The following is a 20,067-nucleotide window of genomic DNA, read 5'->3' on the forward strand; positions in this document are numbered from 1 at the left end:
TGTGGATTATTGTGATGTTTTTATCAGCTATTCGGACACAATAAAAACTTTCAAATGGCATTGCTTGGACCTTTTTAATGTTTTTAGTTTAATATTTAATGGGTTCACAGAAATCATTTAAGTGTATATTGTAAAGACTGTTCTCATGCTTTGATGCTTGAATTAAAGTTATTGGAAATGTGCCTGTTCTTCACAAAGCATTTCTTTATTTTTTTGATAAGTCAGAAATTAGAAATGAAAAATAAGTGAATGAGATGCAAAGAAATATTCAGATGTTAATTATTTTAATCAGGCCAACAGAGAAGCACATTAATCAACAGACAAACACTAATGTCATTTCAAGCTGATAGAACATTTTAATAGATTTTAGCTTTGCTTTGTGTTGAGGTCCTGATCACGTCTCAGGCTTTATTTTGCGATAATAAGTAGCTGTTGTATGACATGGTTCATGTGAGCTCATAACAGTATGCTGATCAGTCATTATGATCCATCTGATCTTCTTGCTGTTCTTGTTGTCATCCTCTAACGCCTGAAAAAAATAGAAAAGCCAGCACTACCATCACTGAGATCTTACAAACAGCTTTGAGATCCGAGTGTTTGATTGTGATTGCATCACCTTAATCGCAGCAGTACATGATCACGTCATTGAGAGCGGTGTCGTCTCCAGCGCCCTGTGGCTCTTCTATCCGCGTCTTGATACCACAAATCCCTTTTCCTTCACACTTTTTACTCCAGTCGCCAAAATTTCCCCAGTATGTGCCTTCACCCACCAGGAAAGACCCGTCACTGCATCTGAACCTGGAAGAAATTTGGTTGTAACAACATTATGATAAAATGTTGTTTCAATCAATACTAACAAAATAAGGCAAAGCAAACTCTTGACCAAGTTTATTTTGAGCAAGCTTGAGTGAACTTAACCGAATTATCCACAAATAATTTTTTTCACCCCAAAACTCAGGTGCATAAGCACAGATCAATGAGGAATACAGTCAATCAGTTCCAAAAGATTTAGTGATGATAATAAAGCATAATAATGAGTGCATTACAAGCATATTGTAAAATAATGGTCATTTTTGATTAGAGGTGTAAGAAAATATCGATACACATGTTTATTGTGATATTTTGTTTGGCAATACTGTATCGATTCTCAGAAATGGAATATTGATATTTAAAAAAAAATTTTTTTTTTACAAGATTCATGACAGTCGCTTCGTTTTGAGCGTATATCCTGACCGCTAGAGTGCAATCTTCTCATCTCTGAACTTAAACAGTGATTGGAAATATTAGCATATGGGCACGCCACTAATGTTAGCGTTAATGGAGGATGAAAGAATACTTCCTGCTCCCGCCTCGGTGTAAAGTGTGGTGTCATTTTGGCTTTTGAGGTAACGTTCGCTCCAGGACGCGGCAAGCAGCGGAACCGCTGCGTAGCTGCCAGCCGTCTGTGCCGCAGAGGCGGCGTCTGTGCCGCGTTCCGCAGCTTGCCGAGTCCCGCGAAAGGGCCTTTGCGCCAGGCGCGGTGGGGTAGCCGCTTTCTCTCGTGGTGGGGCTGTTTTGTGCTGTTGAGACAGTGCTAGTGTCGAGGTCTCTGCGATTCCACGTGGTTCTTAGAATGTCCAATATCTGTATGTATTTTATTGTTTTACAGTTCTTTTGTTTTCTTAAGAATCCTGCAAACACTTTGTTTTTTAATGATGTTTGATAACAAAGTTCGGGAGGAGCATGATCAGATAATCAACTAATTTGGCACAGGTGCAACTCGTCTAGCTAGCACAAGTCATATATAAGCACACAGCCGACTTACCTCCGTCATTCGACTGTTTTTCGGCATTCGGTTTTGCTCCTTTCGCCATTATATTACAGACTTCAGTTTCCGCACAACGACGTGACCAGTAACGTTACACGAGATCCCCTGTCGCAACTGCCGTCGAGCTCCACGCTTCATCGCTCCGCTCGATTAGCCACACGTTCACCACAACGCAGAGGCTTAACATCGCTTCCACCGGCGAGACTTCCAGTTTCTTCCCCGGCATCCTCGTATCATTCGACTATGCCAATATATCCTCCGCACGGAAAGTGGACAGTATACGCTGTTTAATCTCGACGAATCATTCTCGCAGAGGACAAACAAAGCGGACCCGTACGGGATATTTTTTCACCTTGCAGATTAGCCAGCCTCACTCCTAAATCCACTCCAGCCACCAGGACGGCCAACAGATCGAGCAAAGGCCCGAACTCTCCTCGTTTGACACCACCATAGTCCCGCACAAGACCCAGCTCTCCTCGAGCGTTGGGTCACAGCGGCAGGCATCATTGAGCCCGGGTCGCGTCCCAGTTCTCACCGCAGCAAAACCTCACTCGCTTCCCGCTTCTGCTCAACTTTTCACCGCGGGTCTTCTGGCCGCAGCGCCGCATGCAGTCAGGCCTCCAGCTCTCACAGCAGTCGCTAGCGCGATGCAGGCCGTGTTGCAAATGATTTTTGTGTGTGTTTGTACGATACGATGGAAAAAGATTGGTTTTCGAGAAAAAAATAAGTTCAACAGTGCACCTAAATTAACAATCATAGGTGCATAGTCCCAACTAATGTGTATCATAAAGCTACTATTAATGTTTTTGTGCAACTAGCAACATAATTTGTACGTGATAAGCTTACTGCTAAGCACCTCTCTTACCAGCTGATCTGCTGCTCAGTTGGCCAGCTGTTTCAACTCTCATTTTGTGTGGTTAAGAGGAAAAGTGTGTCTTTTTATCATTTTTTTTTCAAGTTTTTAATGAAAAGTTGCAAATGTTGTCAATTATTAATATAAATGTATAACATATAAAAAATAATAAAATAAGTAAAAATTAAATAAATAAATATTATAATAATACTAATAACCATAATTAAAAAAAAAAAGTTTCTAGGATGGTCTGAGAAGTTGTTAAACCTAGCAACAAATTTGCTGGGTTGGCAACACTGCAGGCCACTCAAGCAGTTTAGCATTTACTGCAGAATGTCACAAACCACTCCCAGCAGCTGAAACAAGCCTGAAGTTGCTTTCCGTTACTTTTAATCCGGTTATGGCCCTTCCTTATCTCCCTTCTTACCCTTCTTTTCAATTTAAAATATCAGGCTCCCTTTTCCTGCTTCCAACTCAGGAACGCTCAATCTAAAACCTTTCTTGACCCTCTTTGCATCAATAACTCTAACCAACGTGCAACATATTTCTAATTCAAAGACCTCTAAAACTGATTCTTGCTCAAACGGCCTTCCCATCGAAAAAACAAAAAACAAAAACAGCCACTCATTTTGCATCGGAGCAGCAACTACAGCAGCTCAAAAAAAAAAAAAAAAAAAAAAAAAAATCTCACAGCATCAGATACAAGCGGTCGGTCAGTGGTCATCAGATGCTTTCAGAAGCTACATCCGGTCCAATCACCACCACTTAAAGGAAGCCCATCTAGCCTTGATCAGAAATAAATAAATAAACAGATAAAAGTTCCCTGCTTTTAATAACGTTGCTTACTCGAGCAGTCAAGGTTCTCCTTTCCGATGCAGCCAGTCAAAGCCCCTTTTTGTTCACCCTTCAGCCCTTCAGCCATCGTTTCAAATCTCATTTGCACATCCAGCAACGGACGGGGCTCTCCCTTCTGGTGCAGCAGGGCCATGGCTCCCTTCGGTCGCAGTGTGAGCCCTCCGTCCGTCGTCTCGAGTTACGCTGCGTACTCTGCGTCGGACGGGGCTCTCCCTCCCGGTGCAGCAGAGCCGCAGGCCCCCTTTGGTTGCAGTGAGAGCCCTCCATCTGAGGCATCAAACCACGCTTCGTATTCAGCCGCAAGGGGGACTCTCCCTTCCGGTGCAGCAGAGCCGCAGCTCCCTTTGGATGCAGTGAGAGTCCCTCCATCACTCGCTTTGAATTTATTTATTTATTCAACATCGGACGGGGCTCCCCCTACCGGTGCAGCAGAGCCGCGGCTCCCTTCGGTCGCAACATGAGTCCCCCGTCTGTTGGAGTTACGCTGCGTACTCTGCGGCAGGTGGGACTCTCCTTCCCGGTGCAGCAGAGCCGCGGTTCCCTTCGGTCGCAGCGGGAGCCCTCCATCCGATACATTGTCGCAAGAGGAACTCTCCCTTCCGGTGCAGCAGAGCCGCAGCTCCCTTCGGAAGCAGTGAGAGTCCCTCCACCAATCGCCTTAAATCTTCTCTCCTATTCAGCATTTAATGGGGCTTCCCCTCCCAGTGCAGCAGAGCCGTGGCTCCCTTTGGTCACAGTGTGGGCCCTCCGTCTATCATTTGAGTTGCGCTGCGTGCTCAGTGGCAGAAGGGGCTCTCCCTCCCGGTGCAGCAGAGCCACGGCTCCCTTCGGTCACAGTGAGAGTCCCTCCACCACTCGTTCCGAATCTTTTTGGCTCATCCAGCATCGGACCGGGCTCCCCCTTCCGGTGCAGCAGGGCCACGGTTCCCTTCGGTCGCAGTGTGAGCCCTCCGTCTGCCGTCTAAAGTTACGCTGCGTACTTGGCGGCGGACAGGGCTCTCCCTCCCGGTGCAGCAGAGCCGTGGCTCCCTTAGGTCACAGTGGGGGCCCTCCACCCGATACGTCGTCGCAAGGGGGACTCTCCCTCCCGGTGCAGCAGAGCCACAGCTCCCTTCAGTGGCAACGAGAGTCCCTCCATCTATCGACTTAAATATTCTTGCCTATCCAGCGTCGGACGGGGCTTCCCCTTCCGGTGCAGCAGAGCCATAGCTCCCTTCGGTCGCAGTGTGGGCCCTCCGTCTGCCAATTGAGTTACGCTGCGTACTCGGCAGCGGACGGGGCCCTCCCTCCCGGTGCAGCAGAGCTGCAGGCTCCCTTTGGTCGTAGCGGGAGCCCTCGTCCGACGCATCAAACCGTTCCTCGTCTCCAGCTGCAAGAGGGACTCGCCCTTCCGGTGCAGCAGAGCCGCAGCTCCCTTCGGAAGCAACGAGAGCCCCTCATTTGATATCTGCCATCATGCTCCTCCTTTAGCGACTTACACTTTGAGCCGCAGCTCCCGTCAGACAGTGCAAGGGCTCTCCAAGTCGCTCTGCCCCAAGAACCCCCCAACCAAACCCCCCCCCCCCCCCCCCCCGTCCCTCAAATTTCTACTCAGCATGCATAATTTGGGGGCAACTAACAAGTCTGGCTGCTGTCCCAGGCCTTTAAGCTTCTTTTGGGGGAGTTCTCTGGGTTCGGGCCATATTCCGGGCTCGGAGCCCTCCCCCAGGACAGCACGCCAAAATATGCTTACTGTTTACTCAACCAGATTAGATGTGAGGGTGAACTCGTGAATTGATATTAAGCAGATGTAAATCTTAAGTTCAGATCAAAATGATCTGACATGGTTACAATTGTAAATTTAAATTGTAAAGCAAGGTCTAATATATATATATATATATATATATATATATAGCTTATTAAGACAGCAGCGAGTGACCGACAGCCCACCTTTCGTTTGGAGCACGTTTGGACACCCACTGACTGGAGTTGAGCACCGAAGATCACCGTTCACGCCAAGCACCGTTCACCGGCTTCACTTGTTTCTTTCATTGTAAATAAAATCCACCCTCCGGGAAATTGTTTCACTGAGCCAGCCTTGTCGTGTGATTCTTCACCCCGTGACAGAATCTTGCAAAGCAAAAAGCACTTTATTTTCCCCCTTTACTCGTACTGCACAAAAAGTGATTCAGTAACGTTGAATGGTTTGCATATGGTGGTGTGTTCTTAATTACAGCTTTCCTAAAATTATGTCCTATTCATAAAATAAGAAATATCCCAATATATCACCTTGTTTACAGTATCGCAATGTATCGCAACATATCGTATCTCAACCCCTGTATTGTGACACGTATCGTATCGCCAGATTCTTGGCAATACACAGCCCTATTTTTGATCAAGAGCACCAAATTAGGTTAAACGATTTTCTGCACAGCACAAAAGCACATACTCACATGATGTTGTTTGCGGCTGTGTTATCAATACCGACTTCAATAGGTTTGACTTGTAGCACAAAATCAGTCAAGAATCCAGAAGGACACCATTTGATATCTGTCCACCGACCCCAGCTGAAAAAAAATGTGTTTTATTGATCAAATTATTTTTCAGAAAAGTCATTTGTCTAGCTTATGAAGAAACTGACTCTTAACGTAACAATGTTTAATAACCGCAAACCTGCTACATTATTGCTCTGTTGACTAAACCCATTACCTGCCTACTTCTGACTGAACTGAGGCGTAGTCGTGATACAAGCTTAATAAGCTACTAAGCTCATCAATGCAGTGAAGGCGAATCGCGTTGAGTGCAGTGTTATCCCAGGTACCATAGACAATATTTTCCACCTTAAAAACAAACCAAAACACCAACATTAAGACAGATTTGAAAGAGAAAAGGAGTAATCTTAACTCCAACCTCCAGTGTTTCTGAAGGGACACCAACCATTTTGGATGTCTCCCTTATCTGACCTGTCCATTTCAGGTCTTGGAGTCTCTACTAAGGAGCTGATGAGTTGAAGTGTGTTCAGGAACATTTACTGTTGGTGCACCTTCAGAAACAGGGCTGAGAATCCCTGCACTAACCCAATCCATAGCAACATTCAACTTGATGTTTCTTTAATATTAATCAAAGCAGTCAAAAACTTGAGCAGGTGTAGTTTCCTTTGAAATACCTGAAATTTAATCACTAACAGCAGCTCCAGAGTTAATTTTGTCTAAAGATTTGAACCTTCAACCCTCAGTCACCAGCTTACACTTTTTAAAGCATTAAACCACCCCCATACTACTGTTATTAAGCCAATTGTTAGCTTACCTTTAGACTGAACCCTGCGGCATACGTTCCACCTGGACACATTTCCCTGTAACCCCACGACCCCAATCCCCTTCCATTCGGCACTGTCATCTCCGATATGTAACGCCTGTTGGCACTCCGTTCAGGACGTGTTCCTGCGGACTCAGCGCTCACCTGCAGCCCAATAATGACTAGCAGTGAAAACATCATGGAAATGAACTTATGCATTGCTGCCGCACTGACCTGATGGATTAAAATGCTGATGAAATTAATTTATTAATCAAGCAGACACAGAGAGCTAGTGCACTACCATAACACTCTCCACTTTAGTAAGGAAGATGGGTCATATTTATACAACACAAATTCATACAACAACATAGAGGATGCCCTGGGCATCCAATCAAAGTAGGCAGAGGTCAAACAATACCCTATATGGGTATTAAGAAATATATCAACAATTAAAGATGTGTGCATGAGCATATGTGTGTGAGCTTGGTTGCCGTTATCATATGGGTGCACCGGTGTGTCCGAGATCTAGTTCTTGTTTTGTGTGTCCGTGATGTGTAGATAATGACAGGAAATTTCACAAGTGAAAGGAGGTGTAAAGTGAAGCTTAAAGGGGTCATCGGATGCTAAGGTCACTTTTTCATTTGAACATTAATGGGCCAGTTGCACCAGCTATAGCTAAATATATCCTAATGTCCGTGTTTTTGTATCTAAGGTCTCCCTGTACATTTCCATGACATTTCTTCAGACTAACACTAAAAATAAAGGTGACAGGTTAAGTAAAATATAATAAATGTAATACAATGCTTCTCTCTAGAGTTATTTTTTTTCTTGTTATCGAGTTTATGTACAGTTCATGTGTCTTTCCTGAGGTAAATGTGAATTTACGTGACAATTGTGCATTTTACCCTCTTGACATCTTTCTGTGGCTGAAAAAACAAATTTATAAATTGTAGAGTTTGTGATAGAATTGACAGAATTTAAAAGCTGATCATTTATTTCTGATTAAAAAGTAAGCACAAAACTTACTGCAATTATTGGATGGCAGGAACGCTGCAAATGATGAGACGTATTTCCAAGCATTTATTACTGTCCCAGCAAGATGTCGAATAGAAATATTAAGGGAATACTTTAAGACAGTTATATACCGTTTATAGGCCACATTATCCTACCCGAAAAGACCATAAATGTTACAGTTGGCATCTGCAATAAGTAATTAAAAATGAATCATGTCCGAGCAAATCGTGACTTTTCACTTTACGCCTACCTTTGACCATGCGTAAGATTTAGTCTCAGACGTAGCACTACGCCGATATGGTGCAACAGGTATAAACTCTACGCACGACGTAGAATTTTATGTCCAGCCTAGTCTTACAACCGGGCGTACGTCTAGCTGGTGCAACCGGCCCAATGTGTGTTGGCAGTGTATGTACAAATCTACCCTATAATGATAAAAATCCATGCAGTGGTTTTTAATTAACTCATAAAAATAATATCCCCTTTTTCAAATCGAGCCGTTCTCAGATGCCTGTCGTTGTGGCGTCACACCCACAGAGGCCGCTCCCACAATAGTTGATTGACATGAGCTCTTACCTTAGACCAGCTTAGACCAGCACAGTCCAGTAATTTTCTTTGTTTCAATGCCGAATCAGGGATGTAAGCGATTGAGGTATTGTGTTGCTGGATGATGTAATGAACATAGTGGTTGTCATTTACTCCCGACATCTGAGCCACTGAAGATGCAGTAGATTACATTTTTGTTGTGAATGGAATGTGCCTCCAGATCTACATATATCCGTCTATGTTCACGTGAATCATTCATAATCCAGCTTCACTTACAGCAGAAGTATGTGTAAGCGTTTTTTTTATGAATCTTTGCGATCCCCTTTCCCCTTATAATGTGGTAGTTAGGAAGTTTAGCGGCTAAACGCGGCTAAATGCGGCTAAAGTAAACAAGATCGTCACTCCACAGAGAGAAGAGAGGGGCGGGGTGAGCAGAGCTCAGTTGCATTTAAAGGAGCAACCCCTTAGAATGAGATGATTTTTGCTGAGCACATTTTGACAAGGTAAAAAGGGTGTTGTTTTACAAAACCATTGAGAATGTTTAATCAAAGTATATTAGAGACTTTTCATTAAGACCCTAAAGAATCATATCAACTTGTGGAAAATGGGCATCCGATGGCCCCTTTAAGAAATAAGAAAAAAAAAATTGGAGTGGCCTTTTATTGTGCAATAACACACCTGTGCAATAATCATGCTGTCTATTCAGCATCTTGATATGCCACACCTGTGAGGTGGATGGATTATCTCGGCGAAGGAGAAGTGCTCACTAACACAGATTTAGACGGATTTGTGAACAGTATTTTAGAGAAACAGGCCTTTTGTGTACATAGCAAAAGTCTTAGATCTTTGAGTTCAACTCATAAAAAATGGGGGCAAAAACAAAAGTGTTGCATTTATAATTTTGGTCAGTGTATATATATATTTATAGTCTTCTGAAGGCATATGATGCTTTGCATGAAGAAATAAATAATCAATCAATCAATGGTATGCCGCTGTCTCAAGCTACAATGCAGACATTTATTGGATAGCAAAGATGTTTGTAAGTTGCATTTCAGACGCTGCAGCTAGTTAGCATGCTCTTGAACCTTTTGTCTGAATAAACCAGCCCTCTATTCAGCATGGTTTTTCGCTGTCTGGATCCAGGAGTTGGTATACTGAGTTCATCTTTATACCAGTGGTGAGCAGTGACTTTTTTTTAACTGCTTTTAGGTGCCTGTTCGCTTTTAGGACAAAGTTAACGAGGGAACCACTGTGGCAGGTGTCGATTTAAAAGTATGCACATTTCCTACCTTATTTGTAAATGAAATTCATCTCCAATACTTCTTCTATCATTTCATGTTTATCCATAGTTATTTGAATGGTAGAAAAACATGTGCTTTTTCAACTAAAAACCGCCAAACAACATTTACACGTATTATTACACAGAGCTTAAAGTTCTCTGGCACAACACTGGATCTCTGGTGTACGTCATTTGGCTGCGGAAAAAAATTTAGTCCTATATTAAAAAAAAATGTTTAATATTCAATGATTGATTTGATTGAAATGGTTTTAATATTCAAAAGAATCTTTCTGCACTATAAAGAAACTTTTATGCAGTGGAAAGATTCCACGGTGCCAGCAAAGAACCTTTATTTAGAAGATTGTAGAGTGTATAAATACTCCTTTCAGAAAGGTAACAAAAGTTTATAGTTGTTTATAGTTTATAGTAACAGGGTTGTCAGTATTACACTTAAATTTAATGTAGTGTTCCTGTAGAGTTCACTGTTCATTTCCAGGAAGTGCATGAACAGATAAGACAATTACTCTGAATGCAGTGTCAGTCGCTGTAGATCAAAACATCTGCCACATGCATTAATGTAATCAAAATAGAGGCTTTAATGCTGATATCAGGCACAAAAATAAAATAACAAGTGGGGTGATCCAGTCAGCCTCTGCTTTTTTTTAAGGTCTTTAATCGTCCTGTTTGGTATTATTTTGTGATCATGACCTGCTGACTGTGCATTATCACTTACAACACTGTGGCATGATATGGTTCATGTTAGCTAATCATAGCATGATGATTCATTTGAGCTTGCTGTTCTTATCGCAGCAAAACATGTGCTCGTCTTTGAGAACAGCGTTGTTTCCAATTCCCTGCTGCTCTTCTATCCATGTCCTGATGCCACAAGTCCCTTTTCCTGGACACAATGGGCTCCAGTCGCCCCAAGAGCCATTTATCTTCATGTCCTTTAAAGGAGAAGTCCAATTTCAAAACAAAATTTACAGGTAATGTACTCACCCGCTTGTCATCCAAGATGTTCGTGTCTTTCTTTCTTCAGTTGTAAAGAAATTATATTTTTTGAGGAAAACATTTCAGGATTTTTCTCCATATAATGGACTGATATGGTACCTTGAGTTTGAACTTGTGGCTTCAAACGATCCCAAATGCAGTTGTAAACGATCCCAGCCAAAAAATCCTGAAATGTTTTCCTCAAAAAAACATAATTTCTTTACGACTGAAGAAAGAACGACATGAACATCTTGGATGACAAGCGGGTGAGTACCTTATTTGTAAATTTTGTTCTGGAAGTGGACTTCTCCTTTAAGCAGGCGCAGTTCCCTGGAGATACCTGGAATTAAATGACTAGCAAGTAATGATCAGTCACCAGCTTACATGTTTGACTAAGCCACTGCATATTACTGTATTAGATTCAATGCCTTACTTACCCTGAGACTAAACCCTGCAGCGTATGTTGCACACGTGTCCTTAAATATATACTGTTTTACAAGTGCAGTAAGTCCTGCGAAGCCATGGAGTTTTAACAACGCCCCTTAGCTGTTATAAATTCACTGTAAACCACGGCTTCTTAGGGCTTAGTACTTTAATTGTTCCAGTCAGTGATCAAGACAGCGATGCAAAACTAAATGACTAAATGAACTCGGATATTTAAAAGTCAATCACCTGCATGTAAACACACTTTAGACAAACACTGACTGATCAGATCAAATTCTGCTCACTGAAACAGCTTGATAGTGTATTTGCATTTTTTAATGTATTTTTAAAGAAAAATAGATACTGTAAAACAGAAATCACACCGTTAAGCAAAAACAAAAAATTGTGTGAAGAACCTTTTAATATTCAAAAGAACCTTCCTGCATTAAAAAAAGAAACTTGTATACAATGGAAATATTTTATAGATGTTAAATCTTCTTTATGGAATCATAAATACCAACAAAGAACATACATTTTCTGATGTAAGTGCTTCAACATCTGATGTAAAATGTTATGATAAAGGACGTGAGACTACAAGGTGCTTCTCAGAAAGAGACTTTAATACAAAAAATACTACAAAAAAGAACCTGCAGAAACAGAGAACAGAACACAATCCAGCAACAAAAGACAGAGAACAAAGTATATATATCAGAATGAGTTAAAAAGGGAAATGACACACAGCTGAAGGTAATAGAACAATTCTAAAGAAATGGGTGATGGGAACTGAAGTCCAGAAAAAAAAAAAGTCAAGAAGAGTGCCTTCTAGTGGCTGATACATCAATGTCCTGTACTGTAAATAAACACACAAACCATTAGTGTCCTTGGAAAGTGTTTTACTTGGTTAAATGTCCATAAAATGTTGAGTTGCTGCTTTGATTATGTAATTTTGGAGAGTGTATTACTTAATAGCTTACATTTTTATTTTCCTTCATGAGGTTTTAAAAACAAATGGATACTGTAGAGCAGATTGTTGATGAGATTGTTTCCTAATCAGATCTGTAGAAATGTGTAATTCCATCACTCTCACTAATGGATCCTCTGCAGTGAATGGGTGCCATCAGAATGAGAGTCCAAGCAGCTGATAAAAAAAAACATCACAATAATACCTCAAGTAATCCACACCACTCCAGTCCATCAGTTAACATCTTGAGAAGACAAAAGCATCTTGAGAATGTCAAAAAGCCAGTGATATATTTGTTTAGCACCGTTTTGGACTGTTTTGTTTTGCTTGTAAACGGCGCTTGATCTGTGCAGATTTCTCTCCTTATTTAGACCAGACCACTTTTTCACTGGAGGATGCGTTATTATGGATTATGGACTCAAATTTTAGTTAAAAACTTCTTAATTATGGATTTGTTTCATCTTTTGTCTTCTCAAGATGTGAACTGATGGACTGGAGTGGTGTGGATTACTTGTGGATTATTGTGATGTTTCTATCAGCTGTTTGGACGCCATAAAAATCCTCTCAAATGGCATTGCTTGGACCTTTTGAGATTTTATTAATGCAGTTTTTATTTTAATATTTAATGGGTTAACAGAAATTGTTCATATTTTATATATTGTAAAGACTGTTCTCATGCTTTGATGCTTGAATTAAAGCTACTGGAAATGTACCTATTCTTCACAAAGCATTTCTTTATTTTTTGATTAGTCAGAATTTAGAAAAACATAAAGGAATGAGATGCAAAGAAATATTCAATTGTTAACGATTTCAATCAGGCCAACAGAGAAGCACATTAATCAGCAGACAAACACTAATGTCATTTCGAGCTTAAATAATATTTGAATCGATTTTAGGACACAGTTACACCCTTTAGAAAAAAGCAGGTTGGCAGCTTTACAGGTGGACTTGGTGGATTTCATATGCTTGGACTGATAAGACACACTTTGCATTGCTGTGTAAGGAGTGAGATGATGTACAGTCGACCTCTGCTTTGTGTTGAGGTCCTGATCACATCTCAGGCTTTATTTTGTAATAAGTAGCTGTTGTATAACATGGTTCATGTGAGCTCATAACAGTATGCTGATCAATTATTATGATCCATCTGACCTTCTAGCTGGTCTTGTTATCGTCTTCTAACACCTGAAAAAAAGCCAAACTCAGATGAGCCAGCACTAACATCACTGAGATCTTACAAACATCTCTGAGATCCGAGTATTTGATTGCGATCGCATCACCTTAATCGCAGCAAAACATGTGCATGTCATTGAGAGCGGTGTCGTCTCCAAAACCCTGCGACTCTTCTATCCATGTCCTGATGCCACAAATCCCTTTTCCTGGATACTTGCCGCAATATGTGCCATTACTTCGTAACAAAACTGCAGCTGAATCTGGAAAAAGGTTTTAAAAAACAAGAAGAAAACATCTTAATTTCATGTAAATTCAGTTTACCTGATTTTAGCCTTATAATGTATAAACACAGACAGAATCTTAGAATCCAGTCATTAAAATTCAGATTCAAAGTGATTGACAACCTCATTCATCTGACGTTGTTTGTGGAATGCATTTTCCAAATCCTGCTGGAAAATGAAATCAGCATCTTTAAAAAGCTGGTCAGCAGAAGGAAGCATGAAGTGCTCTAAAATTCCTTGGTAAAGGGGTGCAGTGACTTTGTTTTTCAAAAACACAGTGGACCAACACCAGCAGATGGCACTGCACCCCAAATCATCACAGACTGTGGAAACCTAACACTGGACTTCAAGCAACGTGGGCTAGGAGCTTAACTTGCACTTTACAAAACTTGCTCTCATCTGAAAATAGGACTTTGGATCACTGGGCAACAATCCATTTCTTCTTCTCCTTAGCCCAGGTAAGACGCCTCTGACGCTGTCTGTGGTTCAGTTCTCTCGGCTGGTTGTGCATCTTTTTCTTCCACACTTTTTCCTTCCACTCAACTTTCTGTTAACATGCTTGGATACAGCACTCTGTGAACAGCCAGCTTCTTTGTCAATGAATGTTTGTGGCTTACCCTCCTTGTGAAGGGTGTCAATGATTGTCTTCTGGACAACTGTCTGCTCAGCAGTCTTCCCCATGATTGTGTAGCCTAGTGAACCAAACTGAGAGACCATTTTGAAGGCTCAGGAAACCTTTGCAGGTGTTTTGAGTTGATTAGCTGATTGGCATGTCACCATATTCTAATTTGTTGAGATAGTGAATTGGTGGGTGTTTTTGTTAAATGTGAGCCAAAATCATTACAATTAAAAGAACCAAAGACTTAAACTACTTCAGTCTGTGTGCACTGAATTTGTTTAATACACAAGTTTCACAGTTTGAGTTGAATTACTGAAATAAATGAACTTTTCCACAACATTCTAATTTATTGAGATGCACCTGTAAATGGCAGGCGTTTGCATAAACAAGAATGATTGCAAGAAAGCAAGTGCTGAAGGAAATGATTAGCTAAAAATAATCTTTCTGTCATCATTTAATCTCCCTCACATAGTTCCAAACCCATATGACTTTTAAGTATTATAAAAGTATGTTCATACAACTTGATTGCTGCGTAAGTCTTTTTAAGTCATATGATGCTTTGCATGTAGAAAAAAACATGTCTTAGCTAAAGAATCAGTTTAGTAAGAATCACCACACACATCTTGATTCTTCATGGCCGATTCTGATTGCCGATGCTTTACAAACAAATGGGCTGGTTTTAAAAGCCTTTTTTTTTTTTATAATTATTTATAACCTTAAGAAAGGGACAAGAAAGATTGAAAATATGAGTACATGAACAAGATGTTCATTTTCTCTATTACAGGTCAAACTCTCTGTAGCCATTTAAATTAGAGGCAACCACTGCATTTTTAAACTTAATCCACACGAAGATGCTGCATGCATGAGCCGTTTCTGATTTAAATTAGATTATAACTTCAATATCTGAAGCAAAAACAGTCTGACAGACTTTAGCTTTGTGAAATTATGCTACGTAAAACACCGGGGTCAAACCACACATGAAAGATAACTTACTCCAGTAATCAGGTGATGTTTATTTCTTTATTTATTTTTTGAGTATGCATGCTTCAAATGTAAACGCATGTCAGAACAGCACGCAAATTAAATGTTTAAGCGGCAGGTTTAAAGCAAGAACACCAAAAAAAGAACAGCACTAACCCCCTCCACTGCATTTGAAACTGGAAGAAATTTGGGCTAAGCAAACTCTTGGAACTTGTAGCACAAAACTGGTTTTAACGGCTACTCAGCTACAGCAAATAGTGTACTTGTGTGATTGCAAATAAGTGCAGTGTTTAGTGAGTAGAATTGTGCTGCTGAGTAAACAAACTTTTATGAGCAAACTTTTTAGTTTTAATCGTCAAAAATCAAAAATGTTCATGTCATATTGCATACCCCTACCTGCAATGCAGTGCAAATCCAGAACAGAGACTGGTTAAAAGAAAACATTTGGAGCAAAAAACGGCCAGTTCCGAGTTCCAACGGAGCGCAATGTGAGTGATTGACAGCTAGTATCTAAAATCTGCATTAAAACTAAAAAAGTAAAGATGAAGTTCATTTGGTTATGTTGGATAGAACGGCTCATTGTGTTAGCTCAAAGCAGTCATATACTGTGCAGTACTTAGCGAAAGTTTTGTAAAGAAATGAAAACAGGTCGCACCACAACAACTACTTGCACTCGCACAAATGCTCCCAAATATATTTTGACGTAACACTAATTAAATTCCGGGAGCATATGTAACCAAAATGGTCACAATTTCGAGCCCTGTAAATGAACTCGGATATTAAAATCAGTGACTTGCATATAAACACACTTTAGACAAACACTGACTGAAAAGATCAAATGCTGCTCACTGAAATAGCTTTATTATTGACAGCAATTTAAAAAAAAAGCATAATAGGAGGAAGTATTATTATGGATTATGTACTCATACTTTAGTTAAAAAAACATCTTGATGGATTTGTTTCAGCTATTGTTTTGTCTTCTCACAATGTTAATTGGTGGACTGGAGTGGTGTGGATTACTTGTGGATTATTGTGATGTTTTTATCAATTTATTATTGTGTTTTATCAGCAAATGGCATTGCATGGACCTTTTGGGAAATTTTCATTTAATGCAATTTTTATTGATACTTATTGGGTTCACAGAAATCATTTAATTATTTATTGTAAAGACTCTTCTCTTTGATGCTTGAATTAAAGTTATTTAAAATTAACCTGTTCACAAAGTATTTCTTCATTTTTTTTTTTGAATTGGTTAGAAATTAGAAATAAAAAATAAATAAATGAATGAGATTCAAAGAAATATTTAATTGTTAATGATTTCAGTTAGGTCAATAAAGAAGCACATTATTCAACAGACAAACACTGATTTCATTTGATGCTGAAAGAATATTTTAATAGATTTTAGAATATAATTTATTTTGCGATAATACCTAGCTGTTGTATGACATGGTTCATGTGAGCTCATAACAGTATGCTGATCAGTCATTATGATCCATCTTGCTGTTCTTGTTGTCGTCCTCTAACACCTGAAAGAAAAGCCAAACACAGATGAGCCAGCACTAACATCACTGACATCTTACAAACAGCTCTGAGATCCGAGTGTTTGATTGTGATCGCATCACCTCATGTGCAGCAGTACATGCGCACGTCATTGAGAGCGGTGTCGTCTCCTCGTCCTTGCGGCTCTTCTACCCGTGTCATGATACCACAGATCCCTTTTCCTTGACACGTCTGACTCCAGCTGCCCCAATCGCCCCAGTCTGTGCCGTCACCCGTCAGGATAGACCCTCCACTGCATTGAAAACTGGAAGAAATTTTGGCAAAACAAACTTTTTTAACGACTACTCAGCTGTTTATTTTGAGCAAAATTATCCACAAATAATGTTTTTTGTTTTTTTCATGAGCACATTTCATAGAGGCATACAACCAGTCAGTTCCAAAAATAAATACAAAATCTGAAAGGAAATACGTTGACAAAAAGATTGAATCTGAGATGGTGATAATGAGTGATTTACAAGCAATTTGTAAAAGACCGGTCGTTTTTGACCAAGAGCACCAAATTAGGTTAGAGGATTTTCAGCACAGAACAAAAGCGCATACTGGATGTTGTTTGCGGCCGTATCGTCACCATTTCCTTGAGATCTTTCGACTTTCAGCTGAAAAGCAGTCAAGTATCCAGAAGGGCACCATCTGATATCTTTCCACCGACCCCAGCTAAAGAAAAAAAACAGTTTGGTTGATCAAACCAATCGTTAGAAAATTTATTTGTCCAGCTTATGAAAAAAAACTGCTGTCTTCATAACTGCTAACATACTGCATTATTACTCAGACTGAGCCCATTACCTGCCTACATCTGACTGAACTGAGGTGTATCTGTGATATGCTTTTGAGCCTTTCGACAAATCAGTGCAGTGAAGGCGAATCCCGTTGAGTGCAGTATCATCCCCATCAATAGGATTTTCCACCTTAACAACAAAACTAAGACAAATTAGAAAGAGAATAGGAGCAATCTTAACTGCAGCCTCTAGTGTTCCTGGAGGTAAACCAACATTACACATTTTAGATGTCTCCCTTATCTGAGCTGTCCATTTCAGGTCTTGGAGTCTCTGCTAAAGAGCTGATGAGTTAAATCAAGTGTGTTCAGAAACGTTTACTGTTGGTGCACCTTCAGGAACAGGGCTGGAAACCCCTGGACTAACCCAATCCATAGTAACATCCAACTTCATGTTTCTTCAACACTTCAACCTTCAACACTCAGTCACAGTCACACTAAGTCAATTGTTACCTTACCTTTAGACTGAACCCTGCGGCGTACGTTCCTTCTGCACACATGTCTCTGTAACCCCACGACCCCCATCCTCCTCCATTCGACACAGTCAGCTCTGATATGTAATGTCTGCTGGAGCTTCGCTTATGACGTTTTTCTTCGGCCTTAACGCTCACCTGCAGCCCAGTAATGACTAGCAGTGAAAACATCATGGAAATGAAGTGATTCATTGCTGCAGCTCTGACCTGATGGATTAAAATGCTGATGAAATGAACTAATTGATTGAGCAGACACAGAGAGCTAGTGCACTACCATAACACTCTCAACTTTAGTAAGGAAGATGGGTCATATTTATACAACACAGATTCATACAGCAACATAGAGGATGCCCTCAGCATCCAATCAAAGTAGGCAGAGGTCAAACATTTCCCTATATGGATATTAAGAACAACAGTTAACAACAGTTAAGATGTGCGCACAAGTACACGTGTCTGTTTGGTTGCCATTATCATACGGATGCACATGTGTGTCCAAGATCTAGTTCCCGTTTTTTTCTAAGTCTGATCATAATCATAACAGGAAATTACACAAGTGAAGGAGGCCAAAAGTGAAGCTTAAGAAATAAAGAAAATTATATAAAAAAATAAATATATATATTTATAAGTCATACGTCGTATGATGCTTTGCATGGAGAAAAAAATATTCTAGCAGCAAAATAAAGAATCAGTGTTTATTTATTTTATTGTTCCAGTCAGTGATTAAGACAACAATGCAAAACTAAATGTATAAATGAACTTGGATATTAAAGTCAATGACTTGCATGTAAACACACTTTAGACAAACACTGACTGTTCGGATCAAATGCTGCTAAAATTGCTTTGCATGATAGTTTATTTACATTTTTTAATCTTTCATGAGGTTTTAAAGACAAATACATACTGTTCAGCAACAATCAGACCTGATCACATGTCAGCTGCACCTTGTTACTGGAACTATTTAAACAGCCGGTTCACCTGCACTCTTCGCGAATTCTTGTTTTGCCCCGGCTGACGTTTCTGAGTGTTTCTCTCGTTGTTTGATTTTACTCTGCCTGCCTTTTTGACTCTCTGCATTGTTTATGGACTATTGTTTACTCTGCTTGCTGCCTGCCCCGACCACTCGCCTGTCTGATATCCCTCTGATATCCCTGTTTGCTGTGCATCGACCCTGCCTATCACCGTGTTTGCTTTCCCTATTAAACATCGTATAGATTTTAAAGTCTTGCTAATTACTTATAAAGCCCTGAATGGTTTAGCTCCCCAGTACCTGAGTGAGCTCTTATCGCATTATAGTCCCTCACGTCCGCTGCGTTCTCAAAACTCTGGCAATTTGATAATACCGAGAATATCAAAATCAACCGCGGGCGGCAGATCTTTTTCTTATTTAGCACCCAAACTCTGGAACAATCTACCCTACAATGTTCGGGACGCAGACACACTCTGTCAGTTTAAATCTAGATTAAAGACCCATCTCTTTAACCTTGCTTACACATAACAAATCCACATTCTTATAATTCAAATCCGTTAAAGGATTGTTAGGCTGCACTAATTAGGTCAACCGGAACCGGGAACACTTCCCATAACACCCGATGTACTCGGTGCATCGTCAGAAGAATGGCATCTACGCTAATATTAGTCTGTTTCTCTCTTATTCCGAGGTCACATTAACCACCAGATCCAGTCCGTATCCAGATCAGATGGTCACTGCAGTCCCCCGGATCCAGTCCGAACCCAGCCCAGACGGTGATCAGCACCTAGAGACGACCTCTACAGCCTTGAATGTCAGCGGAGTCCACATCAACTAGATGAGCCCCAGAGACGGATCCACATTAAAGACCACATCACCTAGACGGCTGTCGGCACAAGACCACGGGAACTTTGGCCAGAGGAGAACTGGCCCCCCGACTGAGCCTGGTTTCTCCCAAGGTTTTTTTTCTCCATTTGTCACCGATGGAGTTTTGGTTCCTTGCCGCTGTCGCCTCTGGCTTGCTTAGTTGGGGACACTTTCTCTTAACACAATATTGCATTTTATTTTATTGTTTTTGATTAACTACCTTTACCTATAATGTGAGTGTTTAATGTTGCCTTTGGTTTGCCTTGATGTACTGTTTCCTATTTAATACTGTACAGCCGCCTTGTCACAATTCTGTATTGTTAAAGGCGGTATATAAATAAAGGTGACTTGACTTGACTTGACTTTAGTAAATGCT

General features: G+C 40.5%; 2 protein-coding genes across 2 annotated transcripts; both read right to left on the reverse strand.

Moving 5' to 3' along the window:
- Positions 1-480: 480 nt before the first annotated feature.
- LOC127152324 (vitelline membrane outer layer protein 1-like) lies at positions 481-7,109 on the reverse strand. The gene is made up of 5 exons (XM_051092927.1): positions 6,801-7,109; positions 6,204-6,334; positions 5,948-6,061; positions 617-798; positions 481-529 (listed from the first exon to the last, which is right to left on the reverse strand). The coding sequence occupies exons 1-4, from the start codon at positions 7,005-7,007 to the stop codon at positions 618-620; spliced, it is 633 nt and encodes a 210-aa protein (XP_050948884.1). The 5' UTR covers positions 7,008-7,109; the 3' UTR covers positions 481-529; position 617.
- A 9,438-nt stretch (positions 7,110-16,547) lies between these two features.
- Positions 16,548-18,149, reverse strand: LOC127152329 (vitelline membrane outer layer protein 1-like). Its single transcript, XM_051092933.1, has 5 exons — positions 17,843-18,149; positions 17,396-17,517; positions 17,153-17,266; positions 16,675-16,856; positions 16,548-16,578 (listed from the first exon to the last, which is right to left on the reverse strand). Exons 1-4 carry the CDS (start codon positions 18,047-18,049, stop codon positions 16,676-16,678), a joined length of 624 nt encoding a protein of 207 aa, XP_050948890.1. The 5' UTR covers positions 18,050-18,149; the 3' UTR covers positions 16,548-16,578; position 16,675.
- Positions 18,150-20,067: the final 1,918 nt, after the last annotated feature.

The sequence above is a fragment of the Labeo rohita genome, chromosome 21 (genome assembly GCF_022985175.1).
Source record: "Labeo rohita strain BAU-BD-2019 chromosome 21, IGBB_LRoh.1.0, whole genome shotgun sequence".
NCBI classification, from domain to species: domain Eukaryota; kingdom Metazoa; phylum Chordata; class Actinopteri; order Cypriniformes; family Cyprinidae; genus Labeo; species Labeo rohita.

Bases quoted from the DNA above. Each gene is read 5' to 3' on its own strand.
- LOC127152324 (XM_051092927.1), bottom strand. From the start codon at position 7,007: ATGCATAAGTTCATTTCCATGATGTTTTCACTGCTAGTCATTATTGGG. The intron at 6,335-6,800 runs GTAAGCTAACAA...TTTGTTTTTAAG, and splicing joins CCGCAGGGTTCAGTCTAAAG to GTGGAAAATATTGTCTATGG. The intron at 6,062-6,203 runs GTAATGGGTTTA...ATTTTTTTTCAG, and splicing joins GTTCAGTCAGAAGTAGGCAG to CTGGGGTCGGTGGACAGATA.
- LOC127152329 (XM_051092933.1), bottom strand. From the start codon at position 18,049: ATGAATCACTTCATTTCCATGATGTTTTCACTGCTAGTCATTACTGGG. The intron at 17,518-17,842 runs GTAAGGTAACAA...TTTGTTGTTAAG, and splicing joins CCGCAGGGTTCAGTCTAAAG to GTGGAAAATCCTATTGATGG. The intron at 17,267-17,395 runs GTAATGGGCTCA...TTTTTTCTTTAG, and splicing joins GTTCAGTCAGATGTAGGCAG to CTGGGGTCGGTGGAAAGATA.